The sequence below is a fragment of the Drosophila mojavensis genome, unplaced genomic scaffold (genome assembly GCF_018153725.1).
Source record: "Drosophila mojavensis isolate 15081-1352.22 unplaced genomic scaffold, ASM1815372v1 contig_108, whole genome shotgun sequence".
NCBI classification, from domain to species: Eukaryota; Metazoa; Arthropoda; class Insecta; order Diptera; family Drosophilidae; genus Drosophila; species Drosophila mojavensis.
This window is the reverse complement of record NW_025318636.1, coordinates 937,429-960,206: the sequence shown is the minus strand read 5'-3', so window position 1 is coordinate 960,206 and position 22,778 is coordinate 937,429. Positions and strand designations below refer to the sequence as shown.

General features: G+C 37.5%; 2 protein-coding genes and 1 long non-coding RNA gene across 16 annotated transcripts in view; 1 reads left to right on the top strand and 2 right to left on the bottom strand.

The window, feature by feature from the left end:
- LOC6578203 (glutamate receptor ionotropic, kainate 2) overlaps positions 1 to 19,227 on the top strand; it is a 25,144-nt gene extending 5,917 nt beyond the window's left edge. Inside the window, exons 8-14 of one of the 12 annotated variants that reach the window (XM_032728890.2) lie at positions 5,211 to 5,414; positions 5,478 to 5,681; positions 5,756 to 5,857; positions 6,713 to 7,168; positions 18,062 to 18,263; positions 18,550 to 18,738; positions 18,898 to 19,227. In XM_032728890.2, coding sequence (XP_032584781.1) covers positions 5,211 to 5,414; positions 5,478 to 5,681; positions 5,756 to 5,857; positions 6,713 to 7,168; positions 18,062 to 18,263; positions 18,550 to 18,738; positions 18,898 to 19,202 — 1,662 coding nt within the window. In that variant the 3' untranslated portion in view covers positions 19,203 to 19,227. Of the gene's footprint in view, positions 1 to 5,210; positions 5,415 to 5,477; positions 5,682 to 5,752; positions 5,858 to 6,712; positions 7,169 to 7,741; positions 8,038 to 18,058; positions 18,264 to 18,549; positions 18,739 to 18,897 lie in introns of those variants that run through there. The other 11 variants (XM_032728889.2, XM_032728891.2, XM_032728893.2 and 8 more) reach the window with 11 other exon arrangements.
- On the bottom strand, positions 16,541 to 18,078 carry LOC116803873. Its single transcript, XR_004363880.2, has 2 exons — positions 18,003 to 18,078; positions 16,541 to 16,913 (listed from the first exon to the last, which is right to left on the bottom strand). It is a non-coding gene; the product is annotated as an uncharacterized LOC116803873 (long non-coding RNA).
- On the bottom strand, positions 19,122 to 22,778 carry LOC122756782. 3 transcript variants are annotated; one of them, XR_006356643.1, is made up of 2 exons: positions 22,402 to 22,778; positions 19,122 to 19,205 (listed from the first exon to the last, which is right to left on the bottom strand). XR_006356643.1 is itself a non-coding variant. In XM_044007262.1 (2 exons), exon 2 carries the CDS (start codon positions 21,516 to 21,518, stop codon positions 20,679 to 20,681), a length of 840 nt encoding a protein of 279 aa, XP_043863197.1. In that variant the 5' UTR covers positions 21,519 to 22,313; positions 22,402 to 22,620; the 3' UTR covers positions 20,615 to 20,678. The 3 variants fall into 3 exon arrangements, 2 of the variants coding, with proteins under 2 accessions (XP_043863197.1, XP_043863209.1); XM_044007262.1 differs by lacking the exon at positions 19,122 to 19,205 and adding an exon at positions 20,615 to 22,313 and having other exon boundaries at positions 22,402 to 22,620; XM_044007274.1 differs by lacking the exon at positions 19,122 to 19,205 and adding an exon at positions 20,615 to 22,146 and having other exon boundaries at positions 22,402 to 22,620.

Sequence of the window (22,778 nt, the reverse complement as noted above, 5' to 3'; positions counted from 1 at the left end):
GCTAAGTCTTAGCAAAGACAGCAACCTAACATCTGGAGTGAAGACGCAGTTACTAAAAGTAGAGCATACTTTCGGGCTCTTGCTGTAGTTAAGCTGAGTTTAAGATACTGCGGTCTGTAAACTCAAATTATATTAGTAGCCATTGCCCATTACAGGCTTCACGTCGTTGTAGTCGGAGCAAAAATGGATGCCAGGATGGAGGACGAGCTGCAAGCTTTCGCGCGTCGTTCCTCGTTGCAGCGATCACCGCAGCAACAACAGAGTGCGCTGCCGCAGCCGTCGACCTTTAATCAGTCCCCAGTGGCTGAGTGCCAGGCACCCAACTCACTAAAAGAAGCGTTAGCCCAAATAGGAGTTACTCTAGAGGGCCTGACTGCCTTATTTGGGGGTCAGCGGCATATTAATGCCCTAATGAGAGAGGAGCTGGCTTGGCTGGTCAATCTCCATAAGACGGCCGAAAAGCTCTGCAACCGACCGGTTAAAAACTGCGAGGTGCAGACCATGCCGCTCCAGAAAGTAGTGGAGAAAGCGAGCACTAGTGCGATCTCAGGTAGCAATACGCCCAAGCGGACGAGGGAAGTTACCACCGATCAGAGGAAGCCCAGGCCCAATAAAGGCGCAAAAGAGCCAATGGCTCTACGGGCTACAGCTGAAAGTTCAAGTCAGGCAGGTCGACAGACAAACCCGAACAGCTGGACAGTCGTTAAAGGACGCAAGCCTATGCAAAACCGACCCAGAAGTGACGCAATCGCGATTTCAGGCGTGGGTGGTTGCAACTATGCGGACTTGCTTCGTGTAGTCAAGACCGACCCAAATTTAAAGCATCTGAGCGGCGACGTTCAAGGCATTAGGAAGACAGCTAAGGGGAACCTTTTGTTGCAACTGAGCAGAAAGCCGGAGCATAGCGCTGAGGCCCTTCACGAAGCTGTAGGCAAGGCCTTTGGTGACCGAGCGGTAGTTAAAACACTTACCGAATCGGCTCAAATTGAGATTCGCGACCTAGATGAGTTAGCGGGCAAAGAGGAGATCTTGGAGTCAATTAGGGCGGAGTTGAAGGATAGCTCACTCCCCATTGAGGCTATCAATTCGCTTGCAGCCGACTGCGGCAATGACTGTGACCTAAAGGGTGCCTGGTTCAGGTGTGGAGAGATGGGTCACAGTGCACAAGCATGCACTAAGCCACCAAAATGCAGCCTCTGCATCCGGAAAGGTGAACAGCAGACGGACCACTCAGCAGGCAGCTTCAAATGCCCATCCTACCGCGAGGCTGCTCGTAAAACGAAATGTTAACGTTCCTTCAGCTTAACTTAAATCATTGTGTTGCTGCCAAAGATCTTCTAGAGCAGACCATAAGGGAAAAATATATAGACGTAGCATTTCTCAGTGAGCCTCACCACTGTAGCTGCCCTAGGACATGGGCAACAGATGCTAATGGCAAAGCGGTGTTGAGAGCATGTGGCAACACAACGAATGTTCTTTCGAATTTTAAGTCATTTAATGGATTCGTACGTGGCCAATACGGTAGCTTATGGCTCTACAGCTGCTACTTGCCTACAACCAGCATGCAGCTCAGTGAATTCACAGCGGTGCTTGACGAGCTTGCCGAGGATGCTAGGGATCGGAAGGCCATTATAGCAGGAGATTTTAACTCATGCGTGTTAGAATGGGGTAGTCACACAACAAATGCCAGAGGCCGTATCTTACTGGAGATTTTCGCGACACTAGATGTTGCACTGCTCAACACTGGTCACGAGTTCACCTTCAGTCGGGCTGGGTACGGATCTGTAATTGACATTACTTTTGTCACTTCATGCCTCGTTCGGGAAGCAACATGGAGCCACTGCGATAGCTATACGGGCAGCGATCATACGGCACTTCTGTTCACAATAGGTGAGCCACCTGCCAGGGCGTCAACCTTGTGGAGGAAATCGTATCGGCTGGATACTTTTGATCCTGCGGCTTTTTCAGAGGCCATCCAGTCTCTGGGTACAATTGGCAATGCTGAGGCCAGAGCAAGCCAAATGGTGGCCCAAATACAGAGTGCCTGCAATAGCAGCATGTTACGCCGCAAGCAGTTCACGCGACAACAAGAGCCTACGTATTGGTGGAATGCACAAATAGGTGACATTCGACGCAAATGCATCCAGGTGAGAAGAAGCTACCAACGGGCTCGCGGTAGATCTACGTTTTTCGAAAAACAATTAGCTTACCAGGCAGCCAGAAGACAGTTGAAGATGGCCATTCGGGCAAGCAAAAGAGAATGCTTTCTAGAGTTGTGCGACTCAGCCGAATATGACCCTTGGGGCAGGGCATATAAGATAGCAGTTAAAAGACTATAGGCAGGTAAACAGGTGCAGCCGACGGATCGTCTGTAGCTTAAATCGATTGTGGAAACGCTCTTTCTAGAAAGATTAAGCTCCATTCACGCCCCGGAGTCCGAGTCTGCTAATCAGGGCTCAACAAGCACTCAAATTGCTTTAGTTACAGACGAAGAAATCCTAGTAGCTCTCAGAGGTCTTAGAACCAACAAAGCTCCAGGGCCGGACGGGATCCCAAATCGTGCGCTAAAGCTAGCCCTCGCCTTGCAGCCTAGTACGTTCGTCGAATTATTCAACGAATGCTTAATAGAAGAGACGTTCCCTGCAAAATGGAAGACCTAGAACCTGGTATTGCTACCCAAGGCTGGCAAACCACCAGACGAACCATCTTCATACAGACCGATCTGCCTCTTAGACACCATGGGAAAGGTGTTTGAGAAATTGATCTGCTCTAGACTGGAGACTGGTATACAACACGAGTGAGGGTCCCCAAACTCATACAGTGTCAGCTGGAGTACCCCAAGGCTCAGTGCTGGGGCCTCTCCTATGGAATATCATGTAGGACGGCGTACTGCGCTTGGAAGTACCAGCAGATGCGCACACCATTGGCTTTGCTGATGATGTGACTGTCGTCGCCATAGGCAAGGAGCTTAAAGATACAGAGGATATGTGCAGCGAAAGTATCAATCGCATACGAAGCTGGCTGACAGGAGCTGGGCTCGAGCTTGCGGCGCACAAGACGGAAATCGTCCTAGTAAGCAGTCGCAAAAAAGTGGAGACTGCCAAAAGAGGGTCAAAGAGGGCGATTAAGTATCTTGGCGTCATGTTAGACACAAGATTAACTTTCCGCGAGCACTTAGAATATGTGCATAAAAAGGCAGCTGATTCTTGTTGAGCTCTCTCAAGAATTATGCTTAACACGCGGGGACCTAAACAGCAACGACGTCTTCTTCTAATGAGCGTCATCAGGTCTGTCATCCTCTATGCTGCGCCAATATGGTCAAGAGTGATGGCAACGCCGAGCTACAGTTGGGACATTTGCACGATCTACAGGTTGAGCGCAATCAGAGTCAGCTGCGCCTTCAGGACTATCTCCAATGATGCGGCGCTTGTCATAGCCGGCATGGAGCCACTGGAGTACCTGGTCGCCGAAGCCGTGGAGCGGAATTCGCACGCGCCTGTGCGACACAACGCTATTAGGGCGAACAGCATTGCACGATGGCAAAGAAAGTGGAATAACTCAGCCAAAGGGCGGTGGACGCACAAGCTCATCCCGGAGCTCTAGCCATGGGTTAACCGCAAACACGGCGAGATTAACTTCTATCTTTCGCAGATCCTCTCAGGCCATGGATGCTTTCGGAGCTATTTGAAGCGCTTTGGTCACGAGGAAACTGACGAGTGCCCCTGTTGCGAGCTTCGCACACAGGCACACAGTAGGCTCATAGTACATGTAGCATACTGTAAGTGTGTGTGTGTGTGTGCATGCTCGTCACGAAAAATTTTCATTATGCGCATCAACGCTGTCATACCCTTCCCACAAATAATAACGAAAACGCATGCCAAACGGCTTGAAGAGTTCGGAATACTCTTCACTCAGAAGGGAAGACATGGGTTCTTGCTGCGACGAAATTTCAATTTTCGTGAGCTGCGGCTTGTGCTCACATGCATACATACATATACATATTTGAGAGAGCAGAGAGCATTGAGAGAGAGAGCAAGGGAAACATTGAGCACAGAGCGATCTTTTTTTCAACAGTCAACCATCTCGGCCGAGCGCATGAAGAGAAATGATTTTGTGTTCCCATATTTTCGCAGCCCGAACCTAAAAGTGAGGAGCAGAGAAAATACGAAGTGGTCTGGGAACTAATGCTCGAAAAAAAGTGTGCAAAAAGCTTTACACTACTTGTCCGGTCTATGTGTTCTGTGGTTAGTGGTAGTACCTAATGCACATTTTTTCGGCGTTGAAAAAGTTTGTTCTACATGTCTCATCTATGTGTTCTTTGGTCAGTGGTATTACTATTAATTTGTAAAACAAGGAAAAATAAGTATTCATAGCCACTCTGTAAGGTGGCTCACCTATGAACCACCTTACATTGCGCTCGCGCCGGAGGAAGTAGAGGTTATAGAGCATAAGGCTTAGGTTTAAAGGATATAAAAATATACAATGAAGAGTCTCAATTTTAATTCATAGCCGGTAAGGTTTAGATTTGTAAGGCATAATATGATAAAGTATGGTATTGTTAGTTTGTAGTTGGTAAGCTTTAAGCTTGTAGTATGTAAGCTGATGAAACTTTGAATTTGATTTTGTAGCCGTGAGAGATGGAAGTCATTGTTATAATTTATAGTCGTAAGCATTATAAGTTTGTAGTTCGTAAGATATTGTTAATTAGTTATTAAGTAGTCATAAGTGTCATGGCAAGTAGCGTTTGTAGATTAAGTAGGATTTGAATAGTGGGTACGCGCGCGATCGGCAATGCAACCAAGCAGCTTAAAAGCTCACTGTGGTGAGGTTGCATTGCCGACCAAGTAGAATAGCAGCGAAAGCTGCAATCGCAGATTTAATTAGTTTTTGGCACTCATTGCGAATGGAAGTCTTTGAAGAGTTTTGAGTTTTCCGCGCTCGGCGAAAGTGGCCACGTGGAATTAGCTTTCGGCACTCGTCGCAATTAATATCGAAACTCGTCGCAAAAACAGTAAATTATTGTAGAGAATTTGGCAACGCAGCAATCAGATGAAATAAGCATGAACGAAGAAAACGGCCTGTATTCATTAGTAGTTAGTTTTATTAGTACTATTCTAAAATGACTACTATTTAGAACTCAAAATATTAAATTTATATTTTCCATTCTCAAAACCTTAAGCCTAAAAACATTTTTACTTTTACCAAAAAAGGTTGAGTGGAAAGGATTGACCGGTCCCATACAATTTAAAGAAGGTCAACGCATTCAATTTAAGCTCGACTTAATCAAGTTAAAGCAACATTCTATAGTAAAAGTTGGTGAATGGACGCCTCATAATCATCTTAATATAACGGAGCCTTCATTATTTTTTGACGCTGGTTCGATGAACGTAACGTTGGTCGTAATTACTATATTGGTTTGTGACATATTTTTCAATATTAAAATTCGTCCTTTAAAATAGTCTTAAATTTTTTTTTAGGAAACGCCCTATGTAATGATGCGTTACGGAAAAAACTATACGGGAAATGAACGCTTTTACGGATTTTGTGTTGACATTTTGGAACATATCTCGCATGAAGTTGGATTCGACTACATATTAGATTTGGTTCCTGATAGGAAATATGGCGCAAAAGATCCAGAAACAGGTCAATGGAATGGAATGGTGGCTCAGCTTATGAAATATGTAGGCATAAACATTTTCGAAGAAAACTTTTTGTATTATTTTCTCTGATTTGAGAAATGTTTTGCTTTTAGAAGGCGGACTTGGCTGTTGGTTCAATGACAATTACATATGCTAGAGAGAGTGTTATAGATTTCACTAAACCATTCATGAATCTAGGAATAAGCATTTTGTTTAAGGTATGAATGTAGTTATATTTCAACTTTCATGCGTACTTTAAAAATTGTAATTCAAACTGAATGGTTTTGTTCAAATGTATGTATAAACAGAAGGCGTGGCTCATCCTGGAATGTGTATATCCCTGAACCCATTTTCAATGGGAAATCAGGGTATAATAGTTTTGTTGAAATGTATGTAACAGGCAGAAGGAGGCGTGGCAGACCCCATAAAGTATATATATTCTTGATCAGGGTGACGAGCTGAGTCTATTTGGCCCTGTCCGTCTGTCCGTATGTATGAACGCGTCGATTTCAGAAGATATAAATAAATCAAATCGACTCAGCTCGTCACCCTGATCATACTTTATGGGGTCTGCCACGCCTCCTTCTGCCTGTTACATACATTTAACAAAACCATTATACCCTGATTTCCCATTGAAAATGGATTCAGGGTATAAAAATGCCGCGTCCTAGAAGATCTAATTAGCTGACCAAAAAACGAACCACAAGGTGTTTGAATGAAAAGCCGATTAATAAATTAATTAGAGTATCCCAACCTGAACAACATAGTTTTCAATGATTTTTTTCTGACATGTGTTTTTTTTTTTTAATTTTTATTCTCATTCTGTATGTTTTCATCATCATTCATCATAATAAAATACTTTTATATTTCTTTCTATATTAATATTGTTTTGTATTATTGTATTACGTTCATCAAAGCCTAAATAGTTCCCCGGGTCACCTAGTCAATAATATACATATATACTTAATGGGGTCTGCCACGCCTCCTTCTGCCTGTTATATACATTTCATCAAAACCATTAATACACAACAGCATAAAAGTATCGAATAATGAATGAAAACTTATTTATATAGGTGCCCACGGCGGAACCAACTCGACTTTTTTCATTCATGAACCCATTAGCAATCGAAATATGGATTTATGTTTTAGTGGCATATATACTTGTATCATTAACAATATATTTATTAGCAAAGTTATCTCCAATTGAATGGCGTAGTATACATCCATGTGATATTGATCATTTAACAATTAGTAACCAATTTACGATATCGGATAGTTTTTGGTTTACTATTGGGACGCTTATGCAACAGGGGTCAGATATATATCCGAGGGCTACCTCTACTCGAATTATAAGTAGTATTTGGGGATTTTTTTCCCTTATTATAGTTGCATCATATACTGCGAACTTGGCAGCATTTTTAACTGTTGAACGTATGATTAACCCTATTGAAAACGCTGACGATTTGGCTAGCCAGACAGAAATTTCCTACGGGACTTTAGAAAGTGGATCAACAATGACTTTTTTTCGGGTAAGTGTAGGTTGAGCACATTTTAAATTTTTATAATGTACATAAAATATTTAATGTTTTTATAAAGTTACCACTCATATATTTTAGCGAAAATTGATGCAAATTAGTTAAATTTGTATAAAACAAATAAGAAAGATCTAGTCGATACTTCTCGATATTTCAAAAATTATTCGCTTCTCTTCTGCTTACACAACAAATATAACGTGTATAATTTTAACTGCTTTCCGATAATGTTTTAAATCGATAGCAAAATAGCTGGATCAGTTATCGATTTTTTGAGAAAAACTCGATATGCGCGTGATATACAGTGGCCCACCGCGGTATAGTACAATTTTAATGCCGTACTCCCGCTAAACCAGTAAAGATATTCAAAAAATTTAAATGGGAACTTATTTATCAGTCATTCATTATGTATTAACGCATTTTATTATTTTTCTGTTCTAACAAATAACATTTAAAACTAAAACAAACTAAAATAACTGGCCTTTTCAATGACTTTTCCACTTCATTGTCCAAAAATTCTTAAATTACGATTTTTTGTTACCTCCTTTTTGTTTAATTACCTCTTTTAAGCGGGATTCCATCGAGTTTAACAATTTTCGGGTGTCTTCGGTGGAGATTTTTGGCCATTCCTCCGAGGGCCGTTTTGAGCTCATTTTTATTGGATATTGACCTTTTACGAATGGCCACGCCCAATTTCGACCCCAAATTTTCTATAACGTTTAGCTATGATTGGCCACATTTTGACAGTTCCAGACCAACGAGGATTGGACAACCAGGAGCTTCCAACCCCCGAAGACGTCATGCAGGCCCAGCCATGACACTGTCTTAAAATGAAGTGCACGAAATAAGCTGTGACATGGAAAAGGCCAGTTATTTTATTTTTTTTTAATGGTTTTAAATATTATTTGATAGATCACAAAAATAATAAAGTGCGTTAAAACACATAATAAATGACTGATAAATAAGACCCCATTTAATTTTTTTGGTTTAGCGGGAATACGGCTTTAAAATTGTACCATACCGCTGCACCAAATAAGCTGTGAGCCACTGTATACGGACCTAGGAACAAATCTTAAGTCTCTACACTAACCATAGAACACACATACTGGACACGTAGTGTAAAGCTTTTTGCTTTTTTTGAGCATAAGTTTCCAGGCTCTTCGTATTTGCTTGGGCACCTTATATTTAAGTTCGGTCTACGAAAATATAGGAACGCAAAATGATTTCTCTTCATGCGCTCGGCCGAAAAGGTCGTCTTTCAAGCGTCCAGCTATGCTCAATGTTCGTTTTCCAAGCTAAAAATTGTGATCAGTAAGTTTTCAATTTTTTGTGGATCAAATTGTAGAGTGACTTAAATGATCGATCTTGTGGACTTCCATATCCTCTTCACACATTATTATACACGTAAACACGTTTAAATGTGTGTATACGATAATCGATCAATAACTATAATTAATTATAATTCCGTTATACACATCTTCAAACTGCAAAATCATGAGGTTATTAAAGTCTTTGGTGTACATTATGGAGGTCTGCATTAGTATACTTGCTTGCGGTCGTCTTCCAAATATACTGATATTTGCCATCGCAAGCATTGCTGCAAAACGAAACGAATGGTACTCAAAGTCGCCAAGTATTTTGTTTTACTTTACTTGTTACGCTTTGAGCTGAGTAAAACAAAAACCTAGACAAACGAAACGAAAATCGTACGGTGCTTTTATTGCGCGTTGAGCGCCGTTGCTGAGCAAAAAGGATAGAATTGGCTAAAAATTGAAAATAAATGTTGAAATAGCAGGCTAGATGATAAAAACTATCTAATATGTTTAGAAATTAACATTTTTTTCTTTTCGCTGAAATGCACAATGTTTTATATTCTACTCAGTAATGTACTGCAATATTAAGTACTATATGAACTTGAAAAGATTTATGCTTGCTAGATTTATGGGTATAGGTTTGTATATTCAATAGTAATATGCTAAATCTAGCTTGAGATAGTCTAAGCTGGCAACACTAGCTAATAGCACTGACCAAAGACACTAACCAAACAACACATAGACTAGACATGTAAAACAAACTTTTTCAACACCGAAAAATCTGTTTAGTAGCTACCAACAACTTCGTATTCGCTCGGCTCTACACTTTTAGGTTCAGGCTCCTAAAATATACGAAAGCACAATCATTTCACTTCATGCGCTCGACCGAAATGGTCATGGTCAAATGTTGAATAAAAGATGCCTCTATGCTCAATTTTTGTTCTTGCTCTCTCGCTCTCTCTGCTCTCTGCTCTCTCAAATATGTATATGTATGTATGCATGTGAGCACAAGCAGCAGCAGTGTGTAGAGTATTCCGAACTCTTCAAACCGTTTGCCAAGCTCGTACAAAATATTTGCGTTTTCGTTATTATTTGTGGGAAGGGTATGAAAGCGTTGGTGCGCATTATGAAAAAGTTTTCGAGTCGAGCATGCACACACAGTATTCCGAACTCTTCAAACCGTTTGCCAAGCTCGTACAAAATATTTGCGTTTTCGTTATTATTTGTGGGAAGGGTATGAAAGCGTTGGTGCGCATTATGAAAAAGTTTTCGAGTCGAGCATACACACACACACTGTCCCTTGCTACATGTACTATGAACATTATTTGTATGCCTTTGTGTGAAGCTCTGGCTGCCTGCAGCAATTTTGAAGCCAATCATTTGCATTTGGTCGTTCTTGTGAAAAGCTCACATACATATGTATGTATGTATACTTATTTAATTGTGTACGCATGGGATGCGCTGCTCACAATTATGGGATATAACTTGTAGAAGCATTTGTATGCCTCTGTGCCTTTACATGTGCGTGTGTGTATATCTTCGTTTGTATGCATTGGAGATGAATTTTGGCGTGCACCTGTGTAGGCATGCTCGTCGCGAAATAAAATTTATGCGCAGCAACACTTTCATACCCTTCCCATAAATAATCATTGAAACCCTTACAGTTTGTTTGCATGAGCGTGGCAAACGCTTTTAAAATTTCGGTATGCTCTTCACTCAAAACGAAAGAGCTGGGATCGTCGCGAGCAAATTTCAGTTTTTGTAAGCTGCTGAGCTTGATGACCATAGAGAGACCATAGAGAAAGAGATAGAGTGTGAGAGAGAGTAGGACAAAAAACGCAAAACGCATACAACGGGAACATTTCGTTTGCGTGCTTGTAGCGCACTGACTTCGTCGTGCTTTCTTTCATTACCCTAGCCATGAAATACCAAGCCGAGCGAATACGAAGTTGTTGGTAGCTACTAGACAGATTTTTCGGTGTTGAAAAGTTAGTTAGTCTGACCAGAGAACACATAGACAGTGTTGCCAACATTTGTTGAGCCAAAAATCTGTTGTTAGTGGGAAGATACTTTTAAAAAAGCTGAAATTTTGTGAAAAAATCGGACAAAAAAGCGGTTTTTGCGTTGATTTGATTGATATTTAAATATATTTTTAGTAATTAAAAGTTATGGCAGCATTTCTTCAACCGTGGTCTGTAAAGTTTTACACTATATAGGTTTTACCTGACGCTTACAATTGAGTAAGCATATCAATATTCATTGTTTTTACAGTATTGACCTGACTTCTTACTTCACAGTGGACGATTTCATAGGCCAAAAATACAAATTTTTTTTTTTTTTAATTTACAACTATATGATTTTTTTTATTTCTTAACAGAACAATTAATTCCACTGTTAACTCATTTTTGCACTATCCCATTCGCAAGCGCTACGAATAGCAACAAAAGATAGACAAAAAGACACGTGGCGTGCGCAGTGAACTAAGCTAAAAAGCCATCTCTTGCCAAAAAATTAAATTTTAATATTAAATCGTGGTTAATTGGCATAAATTATGATGCATATTGAAAGAAAAGGTTAATACTATATAACAAAATGAATTTTGTATAATAATATGTTGTATTATTGTTATACTCATTCACGAAAGTGAATTAGTATATTGGTTTTGTGCAATGTCCGTCTTGCTGTTCGTCCGTCTGTCCGTCTGTTCGTATGAACGCAATCTATTTCGGCGCTATTGAAGCTAGAGACTTGAAATTTGGAATACATACTCGTGTATATCTCCGATTTATAAAGTGTTAAAATTTTCCGGATCCGCCCACTAGGGGCGTGGCAAATCGGAAAATGCATTTTCCGATATACCAGAAATCATGTTAGTTAAAGAACTAGAAAGCTGATATTTGGTATGTATGTCCGATATATGTCCGCCCACAGGGGGCGTGGCAAACCGCAAAAGCTTATATCTCCTAAAGTATAATAGCTAGAAGCTTCAAATTTGGATAGTTGAGTTACTGGTAGCCTTCCCTATCAGTTTCTCAAAAAATAATTTTTACGTCTATTTCGCGTGGCATATCGGAAAATACCCTGTAATTTATACTTTTTTTGAGGGTAAGCATTCAAGCTTTGCAGTTAGGGTACCGTTATCTCGTTCTAAGAACTGACCAAAAATGAAGTAGGGGCGTGGCAAATCGGAAAACCTGTATATTCTACAGTATTAGAGCGACACTTAACTACTAAATTGTTGATGGGATGTGAATGAGTATTCCGCAGTCGGTAACGCCCGACTGCAACGTTCTTACTTGTTTTAGTAATACATTGTTCGCAATGGCCTGTTTAATGTTGTAGTTTTCTCTGTGCACTGATTTCAGTTGGAGAAAAAGTTATGATCCCCGTCGCGCCCTCAAATGAACTTATTCGTTTTATATTTGTTAATGTTTTTTAAGTTTGTATTCTTAATTTCAGCTGCCATTCGCCTCCCATTCTCTTTTTCGTGTTTTTATACCGTGAACCCATTTTCAATGGGAAATCAGGGTATAATGGTTTTGTTGAAATGTATGTAACAGGCAGAAGGAGGCGTGGCAGACCCCACAAAGTATATATATTCTTGATCAGGGCGACGAGCTCAGTCGATTTGGCCCTGTCCGTCTGTCCGTCTGTCCGTCTGTCCGTCTGTCCGTATGTTTGAACGCGTCGATTTCCGAAGATATAAGGGCTAGACTTGAATTTTTTTTTTAAATGACCGTATATACAGCGCGGACGTCGAGTTTGCTTTTAAAATTCGATAAATCATCTCGTTATGTTTTTATCGAGTAAAAACATTCAAGTTCAAATCAGATGCCACTATAGCTGATTGTGAATGATTTTTCTTTTTTTTTTTAAATTTCTCAAATATTCAATACTAGTTGTCCCGGCGAACTTCGTACCGCCTAACAGTCTCTATATATATAAAACAAAGTAGAGTTTGTTACAAAACTTATAATTCGAGATCTGCTGCACCAATTTTCATGGTTTTTGATTTGTTGGATTGTCCCGGCGAGCTTCGTACCGCCTAACAGTCTCTATATATATAAAACAAAGTAGAGTTTGTTACAAAACTTATAATTCGAGATCTGCTGCACCAATTTTCATGGTTTTTGATTTGTTGGATTTGTCTCTGCCCCGAATTGGAAACAGGCATTGTATTTTTGAGTGCTCGCTAGAAAAGTAGGGAACACAATGGCTCTGGTGGCGGGCAAAAATACACTTTTTAATAATTAACTTTTTTTTTTTTAATTTCAAATTTTTAATTTTTTATTTATTTTTTGAACAGTCAGGTTTTAATCTTTTGATTTTTTTGAATTTTTGCAGATTTTTGATTTGAAATATTTTTCTTTTTGATTTGGAAAAAAAATTTTTGTTTTGATTATTTATTTATTTTTTTTTTTTAAGTCTTTTTTTTTTTTTTTTTTTTTTTTTTTTTTTTTTTTTTTTTTTTTTGTTGAATAGTCTTTTTTTTTTTTTTTGTTGAATAGTCAGGTCTGCTCGAAACTGTGCCGTAGACTGACTGACTACATTTGTTTATTTACTTCTATACAGCACCGAAACTGTCACTGTTGTCAAGGCTACTGAGTATAAATGGAAATTTGAATCTTTAGGGGAAAAACCGCGTTTTTCAAGTATTCGTCAAATTTTTTCAGTATTTTAAAGATCTACTGATCCGCCTAGTGGCGGAGACAAATCCAACAAATCAAAAACCATGAAAATTGGTCCAGCAGATCTCGAGTTTTAAGTGCTAATACACTTTTACACAACTCTCTTTTATATATATAGATAATATGTAGATCATATGCTGAAAGTTTCATTAATTTCCGTTCAGTCAAAAATTAATAAAAAATAATCAAATATTTGGCCAATTAACAAACGCACGTGCAGCAGCTACAACAGCATCGTATGCGTGTGCACACATACATTCAAACTTCTTCTAGAAACATTCGTTCAATCACATCAGCTGTTAGTTTCGTTTAGTTTTGGTAGATAGCGCAGCAGCAGTGAGTTTTGCCAGCGCAACTAGGAGGAGTGAAGTGGCCTAGTGTGTTAGCTGCATGACGCTCGATCGAGAAGTCGCGGTTCGAGTCCCGATCGATGTAACTGATGTTAATTTTTTTTAATTGTTTCAAAATATTTTTATATTTTCATAAATGAGTTTTCTATTTAAATTATATTTTTTGAATACACCGAAATTGAAATTAATAGTTTGGTTATTCTAGCAGATTCTTAGAATCACATCAGCAGTTAGTTTCGTTTAGCTTTGGTAGATGGCGCTGCAGCAGTGAATCTATTTGAGTTTTGCCAGCGCCACTAGCAGGAGTGAAGTGGCCTAGTGTGTTAGCTGCATGACGCTCGATCGAGAAGTTGTGGTTCGAATCCCGATCGGTGCAACTGACGTTAACTTTTTTAATTGTTTAAAAATATTTTTATATTTTATTAAATGAGTTTGGTATTTTATTTATATTTTTAAATACATCGAAATTGAAATTTCAGCCATACTAAATGGGCATTTTTATATGTTGGGTTCAGGGTAGTATCTAGTCGAGCACTCTCGACTAGAGTTTTCTTACTTGTTTTATAACTGGTTTTCGATAAGGTTTTTTATCGATAAAAAAGATCGGGATGAGTTATCGATTTTTAATGATAAACTCGATATCCGCGCTGTAATTACGAACATTTAAAAAACAAGTAAGAACGTTGCAGTCGGGCGTTACCGACTGCGGAATACTCATTCACATCCCATCAACAATTTAGTAGTTAAGTTTCGCTCTAATACTGTAGAAAATACAGGTTTTTCCGATTTGCCACGCCCCAACTGGGCGTAGACACCTCATTTTTGGTCAGTTTTTAGAAAGAGATAACGGTACCCTAACTGCAAAGTTTGAATGCTTAACCTCAATAAATGTGAAAATTACAGGGTATTTTTCGATATGCCACGCCCCTAAAGAGGCGTAAAAATTATTTTTGGGGAATCGATTGAGGAGGCTACCAGTAACTCAACTATCCAAATTTAAAGCTTCTAGCTATTATACTTTAGGAGATATAAACTTTTGTGGTTTGCCACGCCCCCTGTGGGCGGACATATATCCGACAAAACTTTTTGGTCTTGGGTGATCAGTCCGAGTATATATACAAAATTTGAGGTCTCTGCCATCAATAGTGTCCAAAATATAGGAGAATTTAAAAAATCACTATATCTTCAGGTCCGATTTGCCACGCCCCCACTGGGCATAAACTTATAATTTTATCTTTACACTTTATAGAATCATACCATTAGATGACGTGCAAAATTTCTGCTTTCTAGGTTTACAACTTTAGGAGATACAGTTTTATCCGATTTGCCACGCCCCCAATGGGCGTAGATATATCCGCCATAGCTCGTGATCTTGGGTGGTCAACGCGGACCTACATACCAAATTTCAGCTTTCTAGCTCTTTAACTAACATGATTTCTGGTATATCGGAAAATGCATTTTCCGATTTGCCACGCCCCTAGTGGGCGGATCGGGAAAATTTTAACACTTTATAAATCGGAGATATACACGAGTATGTGTTCCAAATTTCAAGTCTCTAGCTTCAATAGCGCCGAAATAGATTGCGTTCATACGGACAGACGGACAGACGGACAGACGGACGGACGGACAGACGGACAGACGGACGGACAGCAAGACGGACATTGCACAAAACCAATATACTGATTCACTTTCGTGAATGAGTATAAAAATTTGAAGTCTCTAGCTCTTATATCTTCTGAAATCGACGCGTTCATACATACGGACAGACGGACGGACAGACAGACGGACAGGGCCAAATCAACTCAGCTCGTCGCCCTGATCAAGAATATATATACTTTGTGGGGTCTGTCACGCCTCCTTCTCCCTGTTACATACATTTCAACAAAACCATTATACCCTGATTTCCCATTGAAAATGGGTTCAGGGTATAAAAAAAATTATTTTACTATCCACTTTTAGTCTTTATTCAAAATTCTTCATAATTTAACAGCCTGGGAGGGTCCCGACCTTGTCACAGTATGACAATTGGTTGGTTTATAATTTGTAAGTACTAAATAAATCTAGTTTCAAAATTTCATAATAAAATTCCAACGCAAAGAATTTTGGCCACCATTTCCATATAGCACCGTCCACTGTGCACTTGCGCGTTCGACCATGGCAAGGAAAGCAATGCCATTGCAAAAGTGGTCAAGTCCCTACATTTTTTATTTTCTCCCGATTACTTATAAGCACACCTCTCGCCCTAAACTATGTAGAGTCTTAAGAATTACCCCACTGAATTGGGTGTATATTCTCAATACTTGCAATGTTCTTTGAATAGAATAGCTCTAGTATTGGAACGATACTATTTTTGTTTACCCACAAAATATATACATATGCAAGAAAACGAATCAACATTTTTCACTATTTGAAAATTTGCCGGCAGCTTCTTAATTAAAACATATTTAGTTAACACATAAATTTTTGTACTACATGTTATCAAATTTTAATTTTTCTTTTTAATTGCCTTATAAGCTCTGTTAGAGAATTTTCACGTTATTTACATCAAGAAGTTCAATATTATTGCTCACAATAAGTTATATTGTATAAAATATAAATCATATTTTAGTTTAGTTAGTTCCACTCTATTATCGATTGGTTCACGGCAAAATCCTACTCTCTCTCTCTCTCTCTCTCTCTCACTCTATCTCTCTCTATGGTCTCTCAAATCACTGAACTCAGCAGCGCACAAAAATTGAAATTTGTTCGCGACGATCCCAGCTTTTTCCTTTTGAGTGAAGGGTATACCGAAATCATAAAAGCGTTTGTCACGCTCATGCAAACAAAATGTAAGCGTTTCCATGGTTATTCGTGGGAAGGGTATGAAAGCGTTGGTACTCATAATGAAAATGTTTTCGCGACGAGCGTTGCAGTCTCTGGAAACATGTCTGAGTATTAGTGGCCCGTAGCCCGCAACACTCGAAAAAAGGGTGTAAAATGCTTTACACTAGTGATAGTTAGTGATAGAACAAAACAGCATGAAAGGCTTAGTACTTTATTAATGTTGTATGGTATATAGATGAATTTTACACAATTTATTTTATTTATAATTTTGATACCTAATATACATATATGATAGCTAGCTGTTAATGGGCTAGCATTTTTTACAAAATTTTCATTATTCAATAGAATATGTATACCAAGTGCAATTCTTCTCATCTTTATGCAAAATATGGAGAGTCCCGCACTTAATATGTACAGGAATGGTTGTCAATAATTTCTCATTTTTAATGTATTTGCTACGTGTTGAATATTGAAATATATTCGGGTTTACAGTCCAAAATCAATTAGTTACAGCGAATCTTGCATCCTCGCGGCTGCGAATGAGAGCTCTGCAGTCTGTAACGACCAACTGTAATAGTGATATGTGCTTAGTATGTTACTATTATTTAACCGCTATTTTATAGATGATTAATTTTTTTAACAAGCGACATCAAAAACTTTTGTTTTATAAAAATTTTGCGAAGTTGCAGCGTGCTTCGTGAAAATGTACGGTACGGTGACTTTATTGGAGACTCATTATCGAAAATCAGTTAAAAAATTATATCTCCTACAGCTTTATAGCTTTCCGACTCAAGGCCTTATTACCCCTTATCGGCGCCCTTGGCAACCGGAGGATTATAATAAAAATCGATATTCAATCAAATGCATATGTATGAATTGGCATTTAAAGTTTGGAGATCCTAGCTCTAATAATGCAAGATATATAATTTTATAACTGATTTTTGATAAAGCGGGGTATCCACAGTCGAATTTGTTACAAAATAAAAGCGAAAACTAAAATAATAAAAAAACAAGTAGGAAAGCTCTAGTCGAGACTGCCCGACTACGAGATCCCCTGAGCCCTTCGAGCAACTGATGTTTCAATAATTATTTGCCTATGCACACATACACGCACATTGGCTGCAGTGGTTGCTTACAATGGGAACTTAATTGTTCAATAACTTTTCTTGTGGATGTGTTTTCATGAAACTTTCAAATTATAAATATAGCATAGATATGCATGTATTTGCCATACTACTTTATTGGTACTGCCACGCCTCCTTCTGCCTGTTACATACATTTAACAAAACCATTATACCCTAATTTCCGATTTTCAATGAGTTCAGGGTATAAAAAGTTGCGCAATAAATCTTGGGACATATTGTTATTCAAAACGAAAATAAATTCTTTGCGCGCATCTTACAGGCGCGAACTGGCAAAAATAAAAAGAAGTGCAAAGTCAGGTGCCTTTTCTTGTTTTAAATAAACATGGCCATTAAGGCCACGATTTTGATTTCATTAGCTTGCATGTTCACAATCAAAAATTTCGTTTTGAAATTATGATTGTGGAAATCTTCGCATAGTTAATAGGTGAACTCGGCGATCATGTTCGTGCAATAAATTCGATTGTGGATACCCCGCTTAAGGAATTTAATCGATATTGATCATAAGTCCTTACCTATGTATATTTATTTTGAGTATTCGAAGTTTTACAATATTAACAAGTATTTTAAGTAGGACTCCATGATTGAAACCTATAAAAAGATGTGGAGAGTTATGGATAATAAGAAACCTATGGCATTTACATCTACTTACGAAGATGGGATAAGGCGTGTTAACCAGGGTAACTACGCCTTCTTAATGGAATCTACAATGCTTGACTATATTGTTCAACGAGACTGCAATTTGACGCAGATCGGTGGCTTATTAGACACAAAAGGTACAGTTTTATATATTTTATTTCAATAAAAAAGCATTTATAAGAAAGTAACAGGCGTTTCCGATTGCATGATTCTCAAACATGGTCCGAGGACAGTTTAATGTAATTTGGTAAAAGAATCAGGAACAGTATAGTAATATTTAGCCAAGACTCAAACACTCACACACACATAAGACCATATGGCATCCCATAGGTTCTTTTACTAATTAATATAAAGTTATCAAATATATTTTATTTTTAAACAGCAGATATTTAAATTGCATCTTGAATTAATAATATTATATAGGATACGGTATTGCTACTCCTAAAGGATCTCCATGGCGAGACAAGATATCGTTGGCTATACTGGAACTTCAAGAAAAAGGAGATATTCAAATGTTATATGATAAATGGTGGAAAAATACTGATGAGACATGTAAACGGATAACCAGCAATAAGCAGTCGAAAGCAAATGCATTGGGACTTGACAGTATAGGTAATTCCAGTAAACAGATAATAATTATATATATATATATATATATATATATATATATATATATATATATATATATATATATATATATATATATATATATATATATATATTTTTTTTTTTTTTTTTTTAAATTTTATTTTTATTTTTTTTATATTATAGGTGGCGTTTTTGTGGTATTGCTTACAGGAATATTAGTGGCGTTTATTGTTTCATTCCTCGAATTTATAATTAACTTCCGACAACAAGCCAAATTGATGAGAATTAATCAAAACAGTTGTAAAAATTCAAATCATTTAAACTATACACCCGTTAAGGGTTCACAAACAACCACCCATTTGGCATACTTATCTCCGCCTCGTTCTTTATGGGTTGAAATGTTTGAGGAGCTGCGATTTGCATTTTGGTGCACTAATAAACGCCAACGTCCAGAACTTAATAGTAGCTGCGCCCAATGCCAAAAATAAATTCTATAATTTAAAATTTATAAAATTATTAAAAGTTTTTCTCTGACTTCTATTATTATTTATTTAAAAAGATTGACAAGACTATTAAATAATATTATATAGCCTAAAAATATATCTTATCAATAATACTACTAATAAGTGGATTGCAAATTGGGAAAAGGTCTGACGAAGCAATAAGGTAATTGAAATGGGAAATTGACGATCAACAAGTGCTAGGTATACTAAAATCACCCAACACTAAAAATAATGTATTGTCATTTACATAATCAGAAATTTCTTTAATACGATTTAAATGTTTAACATAAAACTGTACATTAGAAAAGAGAACATAAGAACAAGTGACATACGATCAAAGAGTTATTTAACTCCAATAAACTCAGAATCATGACGTGTCATGAAACTATCGATTCGGAGAGGATTTATATATATAATAATATACATATATACAGTACATTGTCAAATCCAGTGGGCAAATTGAGATGTGCTATTTGAACCCTTGCTTTTGTGCATACAACAGATTCGTATACAGGCATATGAATGCTCATACATGTAGCAAGGGACTGTAAGTGTGTGCATGCATGTTCGTCGCGAAAACATTTTTCTTTACGCGCACCAACGCTTTCATACCCTTCCCACAAATAATTACGAAAACACAGACATTTTGCATGAGCATGTCAAACGATTTGAAGAGTTAGGTATACTCTTCACATAGAAGGAATGAAACGGGAGTCCAGCGCGAAGAAATTTCAATTTTAGTGATCTGCTGCTTGTGCACATGCATACGAGCCCAAGCCACTAATGATTCGAACAGGATGTTTTTTTTGCAGTACGCAATGCTTAACACATCATATTATCAATTCTACTAAAGATAGCACATACCAATGCATTTCGTCTTAGAGAGAATTTTATTCTCTTCACAATGAAAAAAAAAGTTTTAATCTATTTCCAACAACAACAAAAATATGAGTAATTTATTCAAACGGTTGACTTAAGAGATGAGAAAAAATTGATCATTACATACATAAAACAATAATGTAATTAATATTAGAATTGTGTAACATCGTCCTTGGCCTGAATTACGCATTTAACTCATTTTGACATTGATTTTAGCCAATTTCTGCAATTTTTGCTCTTGTAAATTGAGTGCCACATCTCTTGCAACTTGATTTTCAAGTGCACAGTGGTTTTTTTTAAGTTTTTTTTGGCATAAACTCTAAATTGAAAGCTATTACATTGAAATTTGGATTGTATGAATATTTTACGCTCCTTAGATGACCTACCAAGTTTTATATGATTTGGGGCATTATTTCATATAGCTGCCATATAACCGATCTGGCCGATATTGGTGAATGTTGCATAAAATACTTTTTTTATTTTTTATTTTAAAAAAGAAAAAAATAATTATAAAGAAATGAAATTTAAGTAAATATATTTAAAAGAATAGATCAATTTAACAAATTTTTAATTAGGTTTACTTTATTCTAGCTCAAAATATTCATCTTCTGAAGCAATGACCTCAAGTTCACCCTCATCTTCCTCGTCTGACGAATCCACTTCATTATTTTCCGAAGGTATTTCTATAAGTGGTTCTTGTAGTAGGGATATCACTTCTGCTGGTATTACTTTTAACTTGATTCGCTGCGATCCTTTTTTAAAAAAGGTGCTAGACAGCAATGGATCCGAACTATCCATTGATCTATTAAAAACATCAGTGATGTTGTCTAGTCGACTGCATTTTCTTGCGTGGCCTCTTCTATCGCTTTTGTATAGTTTATTTCTTGATTCAGATGCATGTTCCCCAAGGCAGCCTACAGGAACTAAACATGTATCTATTATTTGGTGCCCATGTACTAAGATTTTGTGAACTGTGGGCGACATGGGATACCAAGGATATTTATCGTGATATGCCACAAAAACTTTCGCACAGAAGGCTTTAAACTTTTCCGAGTTTATGCTGTATTCGCAGTAAATTGTCGTTAAAATAGTATGAAAACTTTGCAGAATGTCAAAATCAAAATGTAGAATTGATGACAGTAAAGCTGGATTTGAAAACGCTGTGTTGCCATCATTTGAGTTGCCACTGCCATTTGGAAGAGGCTTGTCTACATTTAGGCCCATTTCTTTCATCATTTTTGATTGCAACAGTCTTTTTCGTGCTTCCAGGTCAAACTTATCGCAATCCTTTACATGCCACTTCTTAAGCTCAATTCTGTATGAGACTTTTAAAACAAACTCGAAAAAGCGGATCCAAGCGTGTAAAGGACTGATTCCATATTGAAGAGCGTGTGCCTTAGCCATAAAAACCTTTGAGTTCATATCTTTAAAGTTCAGCAATTGTTTTGGCTTCGCTCCACAGATTGGGCAAGATTGACACGAGTTTTTGTGAATCCGTTTTCCAATATAAAAGCAAGAGCACTGTCGGGTGACATTTGTTTTGGTTCATCCGTAAAAAGTTTTTTTTTTATATCATCAATACTCTCACAATTCCCAGCTGCTTTTAAAACAATAGCCAAATTCTTTTCATTTGATTTTTTAGCTGAAACTGTGGCTGCATGTATGAGTAAGGGAGATGAATTGTTATTCTCTTTAGAAATTTCGGCGGCTAATTTTCTTTTTAGACGTGGACCAGCGCTTTCGTAATCACATTTTGGGCGACCCATTTTATTTGTTAAGGCATATTGACCAGTGATGTCAATGAATAAGCTTTTGCCAAGCCATTCCGAGTGTTTTATCTTAAATCTTTCAAGAGTTGAATTACACTTCGGCAGGTGCTTACGAATGTAATTTACAAAGCCTTTAACTTTTTGATTTATTAAGCTTATGTTCTCCTCATCTAAGTGTTTTTCTGCAATATTTGCCAATATATGTTGTTGTACTGCGTCGACTGAGCGATTGTTTTTGCTCCAAATGTCAACCAGATTAGCACGACTAAACTCATATTGTACTAGAAAAATTAAATTTGATCGAAAACGTGTGGATTCGGACAAAAAAGATTAGTTTCATATTAATATGTACAAATTTGTTAATAACTCTGCATATAAAACCTTTTGCAACGCTTTGCCATACAAAAGTACTGATCCACGAAACACAACTACGCTTGTTAAGTTCATTCTGAAAATACACATTTACAAAACACGGTACAACTAAACAGAAACACATAAAAACGATACAATTATAAATAAACTATTGTTTTCAATACCTGGACAACCGTTTTCCATATTAAATCTTTTCACTTTTGTGTAAACTTTCGCCAAAACAAACAATTAAAGTTGCCAAACTTTTGCCGCCAATTTCCTACAAAACATATGGTATATAAACAGCTGACTTTAACAGCGCTCTAACAGAAAACTATTGCGTCAAATGTTAAAGTTAAATATTTTTTTGTCTAACTAGAATGTTTAAAAAATAAAAATTAACAAAATTCTGAAATTGACTTTATGCCAAAAAAAACTTAAAAAAAAACACTGTGAAGTGGCTCATATCTAAGCTTGCCTTTTAATGATGGTGGCTAATGCCATAAAATATTTTCAATTAGGCTTAGTCTAGGCTATTTGATGATAAATCTAAAACCTCCAT

Excerpts from the sequence above, each read along its gene's own strand:
- LOC122756782 (XM_044007262.1), bottom strand. The coding sequence starts at position 21,518 with ATGAACTCAAAGGTTTTTATGGCTAAGGCACACGCTCTTCAATATGGA.